Source organism: Fistularia commersonii, chromosome 26 (assembly GCF_037954325.1).
Source record: "Fistularia commersonii isolate RoL2024-O1a breed Wild chromosome 26, RoL_Fcom_v1.0, whole genome shotgun sequence".
NCBI classification, from domain to species: Eukaryota; Metazoa; Chordata; class Actinopteri; order Syngnathiformes; family Fistulariidae; genus Fistularia; species Fistularia commersonii.
In genome coordinates, this window is record NC_141309.1 from 3603579 (window position 1) to 3618559 (window position 14981).

At 45.8% G+C, this 14981-nt stretch overlaps 1 protein-coding gene across 1 annotated transcript; it reads right to left on the minus strand.

The window, feature by feature from the left end:
* Positions 1-10940: 10940 nt before the first annotated feature.
* Positions 10941-12127, minus strand: atoh1a (atonal bHLH transcription factor 1a). Its single transcript, XM_086174376.1, has 4 exons — positions 11929-12127; positions 11354-11830; positions 11196-11252; positions 10941-11110 (listed from the first exon to the last, which is right to left on the minus strand). The coding sequence occupies exons 1-4, from the start codon at positions 12125-12127 to the stop codon at positions 10941-10943; spliced, it is 903 nt and encodes a 300-aa protein (XP_086030502.1).
* Between the last annotated feature and the right edge of the window lie 2854 nt (positions 12128-14981).

Sequence of the window (14981 nt, forward strand, 5' to 3'; positions counted from 1 at the left end):
CTGACACTGCGTGAAACTTATATTTGAGGAAAGGAAGTCAAGAAATAGGAAATTTTTTTCACACCAATTTGACCAAAAAGTCACACGTCAAACTCCTTTTACAACTCGATTGTATGGAAAGAAATTATCTCTAAACACAAAAATAACAAACGCACAGCTGGAGCAGGGATCCAGGCCTTGTTTCTTGGGCAAATGTAGAGAAACTAGGAATGGTGATTCCAAAAGTTGGGGTTTCTATATTTTTTGAGGTCCTTTGCCTAGGGGTTAAGTATATTGTTGTTTAAAAGAGTGATTTAAACAGATTTAACGTTCCACCCATAACAGGGTTAAAGCTGTCCCAGTACCGGTCAGCAGAAAATCTTCTGTGGTGAAAATTATATTTTCTTCATTGGACTGTCCGGATCTTATTTCGAAAAAGAACTTTTTCCCCCTTCGCTTTTCTGCCGCAATTAATATTGTAATTGCCTAAAATAAAGTGTCATCGTTTTATTCGGTTATATACTGTGAACTGACAAAAATTTGTATTATTTGAACCCCCCGCGATTTTAACTGGTTCGCAGAAATATTTCCATGCATAAAACCGGTGCCTGGTACAAAAAAAATTGGGGGCCGCTGCTGTCGCATTTAGAGACTTTTTTTTAAGATTTGTTTTTTTTTTTACTGTTAATGCAATTTCCTACTATTATTTATTATTGTTATGTTTTACTTGAAACTCTGGCACAACAATTTCCTTCGGGATAAATAAAGTTGTTCTTATTCTTATTCTTAAACACAAGCAAATAAAGTGTGATCATGCATGTGTGTATGTGTGTGTATGTGTGTGTGTGTGTGTGTGTGTGTGTGTGTGCCAACCAAGTCTTTCTTTTCATGGTGTTGCACGGTTCAGTTGTAGCCGTACGGCTCGAAAACAGACGTCCGTCACCGATGGAGAAGCCGGCTCTATATCTGCGGAGGAAAAGCCGAGTGCGTATGGATGTGTGTTGGAGTGCACAAGGTCCCGATGAGCGCGCACAGAGGGGGGGTGAGGCGGGCGGGTTGAGGGGTCAGCTCGTACTGTCTGCCACTGTGTGCTCGCGAGGGCAGGCGGGAGGCTGTAAGTGATACCCTTGTCTTTTCCCTACTTGCCCCACTCTGAGGCGCTCCACCCAGGCCGGCCTGGGAGAGAGTGGGAGCCCCCTGGGAACTGGACAAGACAGGGAGGGGGGCGGCATGGAGGCCAGGCTTTCAGCCGCTCTGAAAAGGAGGGGAATCAAATACAAGCAAAAACCTCCTTCAATATACTGTATCCCTCACCTGAGTAGGACGGCTCGCTGAAAGCAGATCCATTGGGGGGACTCGTACAATAGAGGAGAGGAGAGGAGAGGAGAGGAAAGGAAAGGAAAGGAAAGGAAAGGAAAGGAAAGGAAAGGAAAGGAAAGGAAAGGAAAGGAAAGGAGAGAGAAGGGGAGGAAAGGAAAGGAAAGAGAAGGGGAGGAAAGGAAAGGAAAAGAGAGAGAAGGGGAGGAAAGGAAAGGAAAGGAAAGGAAAGGAAAGGAAAGGAAAGGAAAGGATGGGAAAGGAAAGGAAAGGAAAGGAAAGGAAAGGAAAGGAAAGGAAAGGAAAGGAAAGGAGAGAGAAGGGGAGGAAAGGAAAGCAAAGGATGGGAAAGGAAAGGAAAGGAAAGGAAAGGAAAGGAAAGGAAAGGAAAGGAAAGGAAAGGAAAGGAAAGGAAAGGGTGGGAAAGGAAAGGAAAGGAAAGGAAAGGAAAGGAAAGGAAAGGAGAGAGAAGGGGAGGAAAGGAAAGCAAAGGATGGGAAAGGAAAGGAAAGGAAAGGAAAGGAAAGGAAAGGAAAGGGTGGGAAAGGAAAGGAAAGGAAAGGAAAGGAAAGGAAAGGAAAGGAAAGGAAAGGAGAGGAAAGAGAAAAACGAGAGGAAATTAGAGGAGAGGAGACGAGAGGAAAGGAAAGGAGAGGAAAGAGAAGGAGAGGAGACAGGAGAGGAAATGAAAGGAGAAGAGAAGAGAAGAGAAGAGAAGAGAAGAGAAGAGAAGAGAAGAGAAGAGAAGAGAAGAGAAGAGAAGAGAAGAGAAGAGAAGAGAAGAGAAGAGAAGAGAAGAGAAGCTGGATGAACCTCCGCTGGCCTTCAGGCCTCCCAAACAAGCACAAAATACATGAATCACCATCAACGCCATCTCTTTTCCCCTTTTATTTCTTCTTCCCGTCCCTTTTTTTGTTTGCTTTTTCCACCAGCGCTCGTGTCCTTAAACCTTCTCCTCTGGAACTTGTCGTGCACGAGGTTCCAGCCCCGACCTTGTCGCCGTGGCCACCAGATCAAGCTAATGCTTCACTTCCCGGATGAGCCGTGGAAATGACGGTTAGAATGATGCATGACTCCACGTGCACGCGTGTTTACGTACGTGCGCACTCGTACAATTCGTGCAATCTGGCAGATTGCCAGCAGAGGTTACAAGTGGTGAAAATGACCGGTGTCGAGTGTTCGCGTGTGTGTGTGTGTGTGTGTGTGTGATCACGTGTTCCGAGGACACGCAGACACACACATTTAACAGCCACTGACCTACTTGAACTCTCACCCTTGCACGTACCTCTCATGTTCCGAGGTGTGAAAAAGACGGAAAAGCACCCGCAGCAAAATCATTTCCGAGGCGGACGGCGTTTTCTTTTCATGTTGGCGGTCTGTCAGAGTGATGGTCTCATCGCCGGCGAATAGGAGGCTCGGGGGGGGCGTGGGAGGGTCTGCCGCATGAACCTCGTAATCTGACCCAGGATGCCCTGCTGAGTAAAAGGGTATAAATAGCCTTACACTTTAAGTGTTTCCGAGTGGGAGGTATAACTAGACTACACGCTCACTTAACACAGCTGTGCAAAGTTGCAACCTGCTGTGCATACCTGGGGCTGTTAATAGATTGCTTGAAAAGAAGATTGCAAAACACACACACACACACACACACACATACTGTCTCACTGTGAGACATTCCCTAGTTTTATACCCTAATTCAAACCATCGTGATTGAGTCCCTGACATCCATTCTTATCAGGACATAAAGCTAAACTCATTTCTAATCCGAACCCCGAGAGCAAATCTAAAAGCTCCGGCTGCTTCCTGTGGGGAATCTGAGAAAGTTTCCCTAAACAAACTATGGTTCATTTCCTTAAACATGTAATAAATGGTTTCAAACTGCTATTTAGCAAAATGACCCTGATTTGAAATTAGTTTTAATATGTTTATCTATATTTGAACTCAAACGCTAAATGCTGATTTATGCTGTTATGTTCAACCAAAGCTACATGAGTGGAATGACGAGTGCCTCGGAAAACCTTTCGATTTTGGTGATTTGGTGCAAAATAAATGAAACTGAATCGAATTGAATTGAACAGAATCGAAAGAAATCTAATTGAATTGAATTGCATTGAATCAAATCGAGCCAAATCAGATCAAATCAAATCTAACTGAGCTGATCTGAACTGAGCTGAACTGAACTGAACTGAACTGAATTGAACAGAATCAAAAGAAATCTAATTGAATTGAATTGCATTGAATCAAATCGAGCCAAATCAGATCAAATCAAATTAAACTGAACTGATCTGAACTGAGCTGAACTGAACTGAACTGAACTGAATTGACCAGAATCGAAAGAAATCTAATTGAATTGAATTGCATTGAATCAAATCGAGCCAAATCAGATCAAATCAAATTAAACTGAACTGATCTGAACTGAACTGAACTGAACTGAATTGACCAGAATCAAAAGAAATCTAATTGAATTGAATTGCATTGAATCAAATCGAGCCAAATCAGATCAAATCAAATTAAACTGAACTGATCTGAACTGAACTGAACTGATCTGAACTGAATTGAACTGAACTGGTTCGAACTGAAGTGAATCAAACTGAACTGAATCAAACTGAATTGAACTGAACTGGGTTGAACTGAAGTGAATCAAACTGAACTGAATCAAACTGAATCGAGTTGAATCAAAGGGCCGGCGCAGCTTGTTGACCTTCTCCAGATCTCTGCCCTACTCACAACTGTTTCGATGGTACGTTGTTCCTCAAAACAGCCGTGGCACCCCACATCCCAGACATCGCTTGAGACGGGGGGATCCTTTCTGAACACAAACGTATTGAACTGAACTCAACTCCAACCGATTCATGCCTGACTTAAGCTGGGACCCGGCCTGAACTCACACCTGATAGAAACCAGGGCCTCGGATGCGGCAACTCGCCGTATCGGGGCGTCCTCGCGAAGGGCTACGGGTAGCCTGACAAGGACGGCGTTTCCAAAACTTCTATGCCCGTCCGTCTCGCTCTCTCTCTCTTACTCACTCACACACGCACACACAAAGCCATGTAACTGATTCCACAGAAGCATTGAGCACTGTGGATAATTGGTAGCGCCATTGTGCTGCTCTTCAATGGGCCGGTTACCCAAGAAGCCTCATGTTCGTGTTCATGTACATTTGCTTTGAAGGTGGCGAACACAAAGAGATAAACCCTGCCCAGAACAAAGACCTGGGAGACCCTGCTTCACCCATAGATGTCTTTCAATGCCCAGACCGCAGAGATAAATGATCCTCTTCCTGGTGCTAGTGTGTATATACTGTGTGTGAATCCGCTTTAAGGGATGGGCGACTTGTCATCGTAGAAAGCGCAGGAAGTACAATGTCAAAATAGTTTAACACCTACTCCAGATGATAAAAATACTTCAGCCCAGGGAGATCTCCGCATTTGGCAACGACAGACAACTTGGATTTAACCGTAACGGAAAAAGAGGTTTAAGTTGTGTCGATACAGTTTGCGATTGTGACATTTTCAGCTGTTGCAAAAGTACATTTAAGTATTTTACAGCCACGGAATATTCAATAATATAATAAATATAATACAATATAAAGCTTGAGAAATTGAATGGTTGTTTTTGAGTTTTTTGACCATTGTATATTGCAATATGTAAGTTATAGCCCTGACCAATTATCGCGTTTGGGCTCACATCTGGACAGTCATCCGTCTCACATTAGTTTACATACATTTCCTTCTCATCAAATAATGATGATAATAATAATAATAATTATTTATGATATTGAATTATAATAATATATATTATTAGAATTATACTTATATAATAATAATACATATATTATATGTATCATTATATTATTATAATTTAATTGTAAGAATATGATAATGATAATAATAATAATAATAATAATAGTTATTATTATTATTATTATAACAACAACAACAACAACAATAATAATAATTATAATGATATGCCAGCTCTTTCAAAGTTCTGTGCAAACAAGAAGAAGCAACAAGAGCAAAACAGGATAAAAACAAATAATTGTTCATTCATTCATTCCATCTGCACTGCTTGTTGCTCGCTTGTCATTGATAACAGAAAAATGGTAAACTATATAGGAGACTTCTGTGCCTGAACCAGCTTGGCTCATTGCCGCAACCTTCTGTTTCTTCTGTGTGGATTCATATGCATGGGATACTGCACAGATTAAATATTTCACAACAAATTCTGACACCCTGACTTGCTGAGGTGACCAAAATGACGGAATATTTCAGATTTGTGCATGTTTCCTCTGCTCCCACATGTAGCTAATAACACTAAGAATGGCTTCAGATGATCTGAACGAGCTCCCCGCATCTGCGTGGGGCTCCTCTGGGTCCTCAGGTTTCCTCCCGTGGTCCAAACACATGCAGAAGGTTCACCGGAGACCTCGAACCCCATCGCATCTCCCCCTACAGGACAGGCAGAATAAATGAATTGCTTGTTTGTCGTTACTTACCTGTGTCTTACTCTCGTCCATTCTCAGTTGTACAGCACTTTGATGGAAAGCTCTTGACAAATAAAACATTATTATTAGTATAAACAGAGTCTTTGATGAATGACATTTTGTCACTCATCAAAAATGTCATATTTTATTATGTTTCCACAGGTTTGATATCTTGAAAATTGTATATATATCATAATTATCTGAATCTGACTCTAAACTACAGCAAAGAAACATCATATATATATATATATATATATATATATATATATATATTTTTTTTTTACATCTAATAGACTAAAATCACAGCAACATTTCCACCAACCATATTAAAATTCCCTTGCGTGATGTTTTTTTTGGGATCAAAACAGGATGTTATCTGATGTCAGAAAGATATGATTAGGAGTAAATAGCTTAGCCGAGTTAGCACAGCGACAGGCGCTCAATTCGATCCCAGCTTCTTAAGTGATGTGTGTGTGTGTGTGTGTTTGCGTGTGTGTGTGTGTGTGTGTGTGTGTGTGTGTGTGTGTGTGTGTGTGTTTGGTGTGATCACCTGCGCTGCAGTAGCTAATGATACAGGGCCGCGGCTCCTGATGACAGGTGAGGCCTTCTGACTAATTCCAGGGTGTGATTAAATCAGGAGGTTGTAACTGGTGGACCGTGAGGCAGATAGTTTTTCTTTAAATAGACCTGGAATCACTGGTTCCCTGTAAGATGCAGAAATTCTCAACCAATCATTGTTTAATTCTTTAAAACTGCTTTAGGGTTTGAAATAGGTGTAACAGAGATGTCTGGAAAGTGGTTTGAAGAGGTTTTTCTGCAATGGTGCATCATACACCAATGCCGCGGCCTCACTTCTCTTGCATTTTTTTGCAGAACAATGATGGCAATAATAGCACTGTTTTTATCTTTATGAATAAATCAGCATGTGATAGAAGGCAGCGGGTCCAGAGGCAGAATGTGGAATCAGAAATGGAATTTTAAATAAATTATTTAAAGACGGACTGCCAGCCAGTAACATCAGTGACCCCCCTGTAACCCTCGCCAGTGCATTTGTGTTACGGATACCGGACGCGTGTTTGCGGACGGGTCGTCACGTGCACGTGAACATAATGCACAGCAAGGCCGAACGAGGGAGAGCGTGGCCTTCGACACAGTCAGACCACCTGCCAAGGGGGCGTGTCGAGACCGCAGGGAGGCCGCCACCTCTCAGATCACGTTGCTCCGTCGAAAACCGGACCATCGGCCTTCTGAGTTTGCTTCAAAAGTTTGGTTGTTTTATTTCATCACTCCTAAAAGCGATTCGCCGATTCGTTACAACAACAGGCACCTGCAGACACTTCATGCAAACAGTTATTCCACATTAACCATCACCACTGGTTGTAATCACCATTATTGTTTCCAATACCCAAACACCAAATTGAACCTTCTTGAAGATTTCCGCAGCAAAAGGATGCATTTAAAAATGATTTTTTTTTTTTACATTTTGTTTTCAATCAAAAACACAAATTGTGCCATAATAGTACCTTCAAACTGGTGGGTGCGCATCGGATGATAAGAAGGCTCTTGTTCCAGGTTGCAGCACTACAAAATGCAGAGAAGTCATAGGGGGTCAATATTTATGCAAGACACTGTAACCACCCATCGCGCCCTTTCTTCTCTCCTCTGTTTCCCTCCCTCATTATTCTGTCTCTATCTGCCCGTGGTGTCCTCACTCTCCACCCTCTCCCTCTCTCTCTCTCCAGGACAGCAGATGGAAACTATGGCCCAGTTCTGCCTTTTGTTTCGGGTCCCCAGAGAGACCCGTAGCTTTTTGGACGGCACACAGCCCCCCCCCCCCCCAACACACACACACAACTCCATAATCTCAAATGCAAGTGGGTTTCTTTTTCATTGGAAAGCAAGTAGTGGAATGCACATTATCCTGGAATATAATGCAATTTTGTAATTGAGCAAGAGGATCAAATCTCTGAAATAAAGACAAGAAAGTTTTTTTGCAACACTTATTATAGATAGATAGATAGATAGACTTTATTGATTCCCATAAGGGAAATGATTGTCACAACAGCGTAACAGTTATAGAATCAATAAATGTGAATATAAATAAAAGACAATTGAAGGAAAGCAAGCAGAGTGAACAACAACAACATCAAGGATAAGAATAGACAACAGAATGGAAAAAAAAGAAATCAGGGGGGAGAATAGACAACCAAAACCACCATAACAAGGATAAGGATTTGGAGTTTGATTATAATCATTTTAAATAACTTTTTTGGGGTTGTTTGAGGGAACTATTAAAGATACCGGGTGGAATAAGACACACACACAAGTTGTGTAAATTAATTCATGTACAAGAATAAGTGTGTACCCGTCCAAAGAGGAGAACCTGGAATGATGTTGTTGATGTTTTCCCCTTTTGGTCTTTCCTTTCCAAACAGCAGCGGCCCACGCGTGTACACGCGTCTCAGGTTGTTGCGCGTCCGCCGCGCCGCTGCTGTTCGGTAACGTCTGCGCGTAAATAATTAATGTCGGTGAAACAGTGAGACCCCCGGCCTGCCCGGCGTGCCACCTGTTGAAAGCTGCCCCCCCCCAGTCCCACTTCATGCGTGGGGGCTTTATGAGTTGCACCTCTTGTTTTTATCCCCCCGTGCGAAGAAAAAAAAATCCATCATTACGCATGGAAATGCGTAAAGAACGGACTTTCTGACGAAAAATAATAATACAAAAAAAATTATTCTCATTGTGAGAAATGCCTGCTTCTGAAGTGTTTCGAAATAATACAAGTATCGTTTAAAATTTATTTTTCACTCATGTATATATATTTTTTGTCCACTTTATCACTTTTATTTTTTTATTTTCATTCTTTCTTGCAAATATTTGTTCGTATATATTTGTACGGAGCCCTTGAGTGTTGATTTAGACGCCCTTAATAAAATACATGTTATTATTATAATTATCTTGATCACTGTTAAATAAAATAAAACGAAAATACATATTTTTTCGAGCCAATCAGTGATGAAATATATATTGGAAAATATGCAAAAAATCTCCCTCCCCTTGCTCCAGTTTTTTTTTTTTTTTTCTGCGCCCCGCATCGACGCCCCGCACGCCGCCTCTCCAACGACCCGCACCGGGAAACCCGATCTTCGTTCACCGAGATGCGAACCGTCAAATTCAGATCCATTTCTGCGGCCGCGCGTCGCGTTCAATAAATAATTCACTTCCTCATCACATTCCCGTCCCCCCAGCATCCGGGAATCTGATTGGTTGAACCCGAAGGGGGCGGGGCCAAATACCATATCAGCGCCATCAATAATTTGGTGGCTCCCCCCCTTCTATAAACATCATCCTTTTCTTTTTCCAAAAACAACATGATGGAAAAAAGAGGTGTGGATGGAGGGATGGAGGAGGTGCACAGGTGTGTGCGTCCACGTGTGATGGAGAGAGAAGAAAGAGGGCGACGTGTGTGTGTGTGTGTGTGTGAGTGTGTGTGTGAGTGTGTGTGTGTGTGTGTGTGTGTGTGTGTGTGGTGTAAATAAAAAGGTCCTTTCAATTGGGTTGAGAAAGTGTGTTCCCACTCGCGTCGCGTCCTCGGGGAGCGCCGGCGCTCACCAGCTGACGGTGCGCTCTCTCCCGTGGGAGGAGCCACCGGTCCCCGCGGCCCCGAGGGGGTCCGTGACGCGGATCCACGGCGGGATCCGTGTCCCGGGAAAAGGGGTGGGAGTGTGTGGAGGTTGAGCAACAAGTTTGTGCGTCCCACGAAAATAGGGAAACCACGAAGCAGCGTGAACGAGAGGAGGAGGAGGCCCTCCACGCGTGAACGCGCAGCATATGGCGGGCGAGTGAACGTGCGTGGGTGGGACACGTTTCGCCGTTTGTTTACTATAAGCGGCACAAGACGGGATCAAGTGTTTGAGTGTTTCCTCCGACGGAGGCCCCCGGTCATTTTAGGCTTATATTTTGTTACAAACAAAAACAAACCAAAAACTTTATGACTTTAAATATCGACGTATTAAAATATCAAACTTTGCAAACATCAGTTCTGTTAGTCCATCAACTTGTCTATTTCAACAATTCTTATTGATATCAATTATTTCAATTGTGCATTATTCGGGCAAATCATTTCGTTTAAACCGTTAGAATAAGAAAGATTGAACAATTTTGTTGTAAATATTAGTAATTTCACCGCTGCAGGAGGTGCACAAGTGATTTAGAATTAAAGAAAAAGACATAAAATTATATAAATTTACATTGACTTGGACACGAAAACGAAAATAATGGTTTTGATTTTTATTCTCAAAAATCAAAATAACATAAATGAGTGGCAAATTATAGCATTTTCCGGCATTTCATCTATGGACAAATAGATATATATATGTATAAAAAAACAAAAAAAAATCAAAAAGAACAACAAATTAGCAATAAATACATGTCAGTTCACCTCATCCAGTGAAAGCAAAAGACACACTTAACAAAAGGGAAAATACAAAAGGAGGCAGCAGTGATGGCTACATTAAATAGGCTATTTGTCTGGAATTGGCAGCACTAAAACTAACAAACAAAGCAAAGGAGTTTGTTTTTAAAAAAAACGCTTTGAAAACAATATTACCCCCCCACCCCCACCCCCAGCCTCTGGCTCGTAGGCTTTATTTATTTTCTTTTTTTAAAGTGCGCATTGTGAACTTCAGAAGTTGCAGTTAACAAAATAACAGCGTGAATAAAAACATAAATCGCAACAAATTAAAAAAAAATATGGAGAGACTCGTAACTAGCTTTTTTTCTTCTTTCTAAAGGTTAGAATTTGAGGAAGATATTGGATTTTTTTTTTTTTTTTGGTTTGTAATGACGCGGGAGACTCATGGCAGACATGGCAGGAGCCCCCCCATCCGCGTTTCTATGGAAACAGGGGGGGGGGGGGGAATTAAAGGCTTCACGTGTTTCTTGGCAGAATCGAATTAGGCCTATCTCACATTTAAAAATAAAAATCATCTCCAGGATATGCCACAAGTTGATAAAAGTTGTTTTTTTGGAGCATTTCAATCCTCGCACCGCAGGTGATTGACACAGACGAGTCCTTGGAATTGGATTTTATGAAATTATATATATATGTAGGTATATATATATATATATATATATATATATATATATGTATATATGTTTTTTTTTAGAAAGCCACCGCGTGGATTTGGTGGCCCCGGAGGCCCCGGAGCCCCGGGAGCTCGTCGTCCTCGCTGGAGTGGAGCTCAATGACGATCTCATCCGAGTCACTGAAGTGCGAATGCGGGGAGAACTCGCCGTCGCTCCGCGGGGAATCCTTGCGGGCCCCCGCGGCGGCTGCGGCGGCGGCGGCGGCGGCGGCCAGAGACGCGCTCGCCTTGGCGGGGGCCGGAGGAAGAAGAGAATGAGGAAGAGGATGAGCGAGAGGAGGAGGCGCGGGAGGAGGAGGAGGAGGAGGGGAGGCCGAGAGCATCGCTTCCTCCACCATGGCGGTAAACGACGCGTCGTCGAACGGGGCGCGGAACTCCACCCTGGGGTTTATCGGGGACGCGCAGGGCCGCTCCTCCGGCCCGTCGAAGCCGATCAGGTCGCGCTTTGGCGGGGCGGGATCCTCGGGAGGGACCCCGCCGGGGGCCGCCGGGCCCTGCAGCAGCTCGGCCAGCGCGTTGATGTAAATCTGCGCCATCTGCAGGGTCTCGTACTTGGAGAGCTTCTTGTCGTTGTCGAACGCCGGGATGACGCTGCGCAACTCGTCGAATGCGTGATTCAGACCGTGCATGCGGCGCCGCTCCCGCGCGTTGGCGGCGACGCGCCTCTGCCGCTGCACGCCGGTCACCGCCCTGCTCGACGGCGCCCGGTGCCTCCGGGACGCCTCCTCCTCCTCCTCCTCCTCTTCCTCCTCCTCATCCTCCTCTTCTTCATCCCCTCTTCTCAGGCGACAAAGATCCCTGACCTTGAGATACGAGGAAGAGGAGGAGCAGGAGAGGCTCTTCCTCACTTGGGTTCTTCTGAAGCTGGAGGGGCTCGGGAGGCCCGGGGACCCCGGAGAGCCGCCCTCTGCAAAAACACGCCACGTGGTTAACGATCACTCCCTTTTTTTTTTTTTTTTTTTTGACACGTTTGATTGGTAAATAACCCCAACTTCCGGTTCTCACCGTGATACGAGCCGGTGCTCGGGCAGGGCGAGTGCCGCAGGTAGTCGCGGGAAATGTCGCGTGCCGCGCAGGTGCCGGAAGTCGGCGCCGGAGCCGGCCAGGCGCGTGGGTTCCCGCCGCCGCTCGCGAGCGTCTCTTCCGGCGAAGGCGAGCTCCGGCGCGCGCCCCTAACCCAGTCCCCCACACTCAGGACGTCCATGTTTCCAGGAGAGAGAGAGAGAGAGAGAGAAAGAAAGAGAGCGAGAGAGAGAGAGAGACGCCCAACAGGTGTCCAGAGTCTGAGAAGAGAAAGTTCGCTCGCGGAAGGCGCGCGCGCTGCTCGGCTTTCACGCTGTCGCGTGCGGGACTCCTTCTCTGGTGTCTCGAGGCGCGGCGGCCGCTTAAAAAGCGGCACGCGCCTGAGAGCCCCCCTCCTCGCGCCGGTCGCGTGTTGTCATCCAATGGGGAGAGAGCGCGAAGAGGCGTGTGTGTAGGTGTGTGTGTGTCTGTGTATGCGCGCGCGCGTGTGTGCGTCCGCACGCATGCACCGTCCACGACGCGAGAGGTCCTTCACGCGGGGGAACCACCCCCAGGAGCACGTGCGCGGGGTTGTCAGGTGAGGCGCGCGCGCGCGAGTGACGCGCGTTTCCAGTTGGCACTCAAAACAGGAAGTGAGGCTGCAGCTTGACCACGTGCTCCCCGCTCCCACCCCCTCCTGGAGGCCAACCAGAGCCTCTAGAGACCTGATCCTACAAGAGGGATCTGGAACTGGAGGTCGTCTGTTGGATTCCGGCTCTCCCTGCCGAAGCGGCGAGGCGGATCCCTCAAAAGAGATGATTGACTGCCCTTGAGGGTCGTCACATCTGGCATTCCCTCCAAATCAAACGGTTTTCGGTTGAATTCCCACCCGGCTCCCTGCCGGAGGGCCCTCGGATAAGATCCAGAACCCCAAGCCGTGCTTTGAAACCTCAGGTCGATGAAATCAGGTCTCCTCATATCAGAAATAAAGCACCAAAATGTTAGAAATCAGAGGAAATCCAAACATCCAGAGATGAGGGAAGGGACTTGTTGGGGTAAAAGTCAGGCAGGGAGGGGAGACGTATGTGTGTGTGTGTGTGTGTGTGTTGGGGGGGGCGGTTGCGAACAAGCTTCTGCTCATTGTCCACGCATTCTTTCTCAGATCATCTCCTCTTTCCATTTTCTTTTGTAGCGGCTCGAGGAAACCCTTTTTTTTTTTTTTTTTTGATCCGACCCTCGGAACGCCCCGGCGGTGGGAGGGGAAGGTGGGGGGCTTCACGGGGAACGGAAACACGAGAAGGGGTCCGGCGCCCGTCGCTGTCTCCCCGCGGGTCGCGCACGTGCACACGCGGGATTATGCAAATTCACGCCGGAGAACCGGGAGGCGGGTTGAGACGCCGCTCACCTGAACCAGACTAATCGCTTGGTGGAAATGGACTCTTTGACCCCTTTGGTTGATTACAAACCTGGAAGAATCTCACGTTGACCCCAGTTTTGAACCCGACGGCCACAAACGATATTGCGAGATGTAAACAATAAGCCACGGGGGCAAAACATCCCTGCCAGGACCTACTAGCCTCAAAGGGTTTCCAGTGATGGTGAGGTAGTGGTGGTGGGGCAAAAAGCGAAATCGACATATATCTGTTTTTTTATTCATGTATTCATCATGAGGACGTCTTGCGGGCTAGAGGTCTGGCGCCGAGCGCCCGGCCCCTCTTCCCACCTACAGGCCCCCGCCTCCCATCCAGCGGGGCCCGAGCCGGGCTCCTGAAGCTACCGACAGGTTGGATATTGTAGCCGGCGATTATTAAAGTGTCGCGGCCACAAAGGCGACTCTATGTTCAATTGGTCACGCCCGGAGGGGGGGCGGGGGGCTCCTCCAGGCAGAGGAGTGGTTGGGCGGGGGGTCGGGAAGGGGGGCTCCCATTCCAGCGTGTGAGAGGAGTCTGCGTGCTGCCGCTTCTCATTCCCGTCTCCCGGGAGACCGAGGCGCGACGGGCACGAGACTGGAGCGAGGGGAGCGGGGCGCTCGGCGAGAAACCCCTCAACCCAAAAGTCGCCCGATGAAAGCCGACGCCGGTAGGAACATTTACATCCCATAAGAAGAACTGCCTCGTTTATGTTCCTCCTGGATATAAATCATTTTGGAAACACGCAGCTCCGAAATGCATGTTCCGTATTTTTTGCAGTGACTTAAAATCCTTACATTTTCTCAATCTTTCTCAATCTTCTTACTGACCTCCAAACCGTTTTTTTTTTGTCAAACACGTGTCAAAATGTTTTAGTGCAACTCTGGGGAGTGAAAAAGACGCTACGCTTAATTGATCGTCGGACCGGACTTTGTTTTTAAGTTGGTTGAATGTGGGTTTCAATGTCACACAATGTTAGATAACTAATATGTAGTGCTGGAATACAACGTTATTCCAACATCTCACTAACTTCAGGTGTCTGCTATCGCTGGCAACGATAAACCAATCAGAAAACAGCACATAGTACGCTTACCTCCGCCACTTTTTGTAATAGCGGTACGTACTACGCTTCAATATAATAGTAACGTACATTTTTGTGGATGAGCACTCCCAAACACGACACCTGTTGAGAAACACGCTTACGAAGTGGAATTCAAACTCAAGGCTTGGTAGATGATGGGAACAATTCAACATGAATGACTCAATGGAGGAAGCAAACAGATGAACTGCGCCAAGTAAAGAAGACCAAACAGAGTTTCCGAGGGAACAAAGCGAGATGAATAAAGTTTGACTAAACTGACTGTTATGTTTCACTTTATATACCATATGTTTTATCAGCGCAGTGTACCTTATGTATGAAAATAGACCCCTTCATTGACGGTGCGCCTTATAATGCAGTGCGCCTTATGCACCGCAAAAAAAGGAAATCCCAAAAACAAGAGGTAAATACAACTGTCATTCAGTTGGGACCGTGCAGAAAGAAGAAAAGTGGCTTTCCGGACAGGAAGAAGTCAGTTTGCAGAAATTCAGTTCCAGAAGGTAGCTTTGTCCACCTTAAATCTACACACTCAAAAAAAAAACATGAGA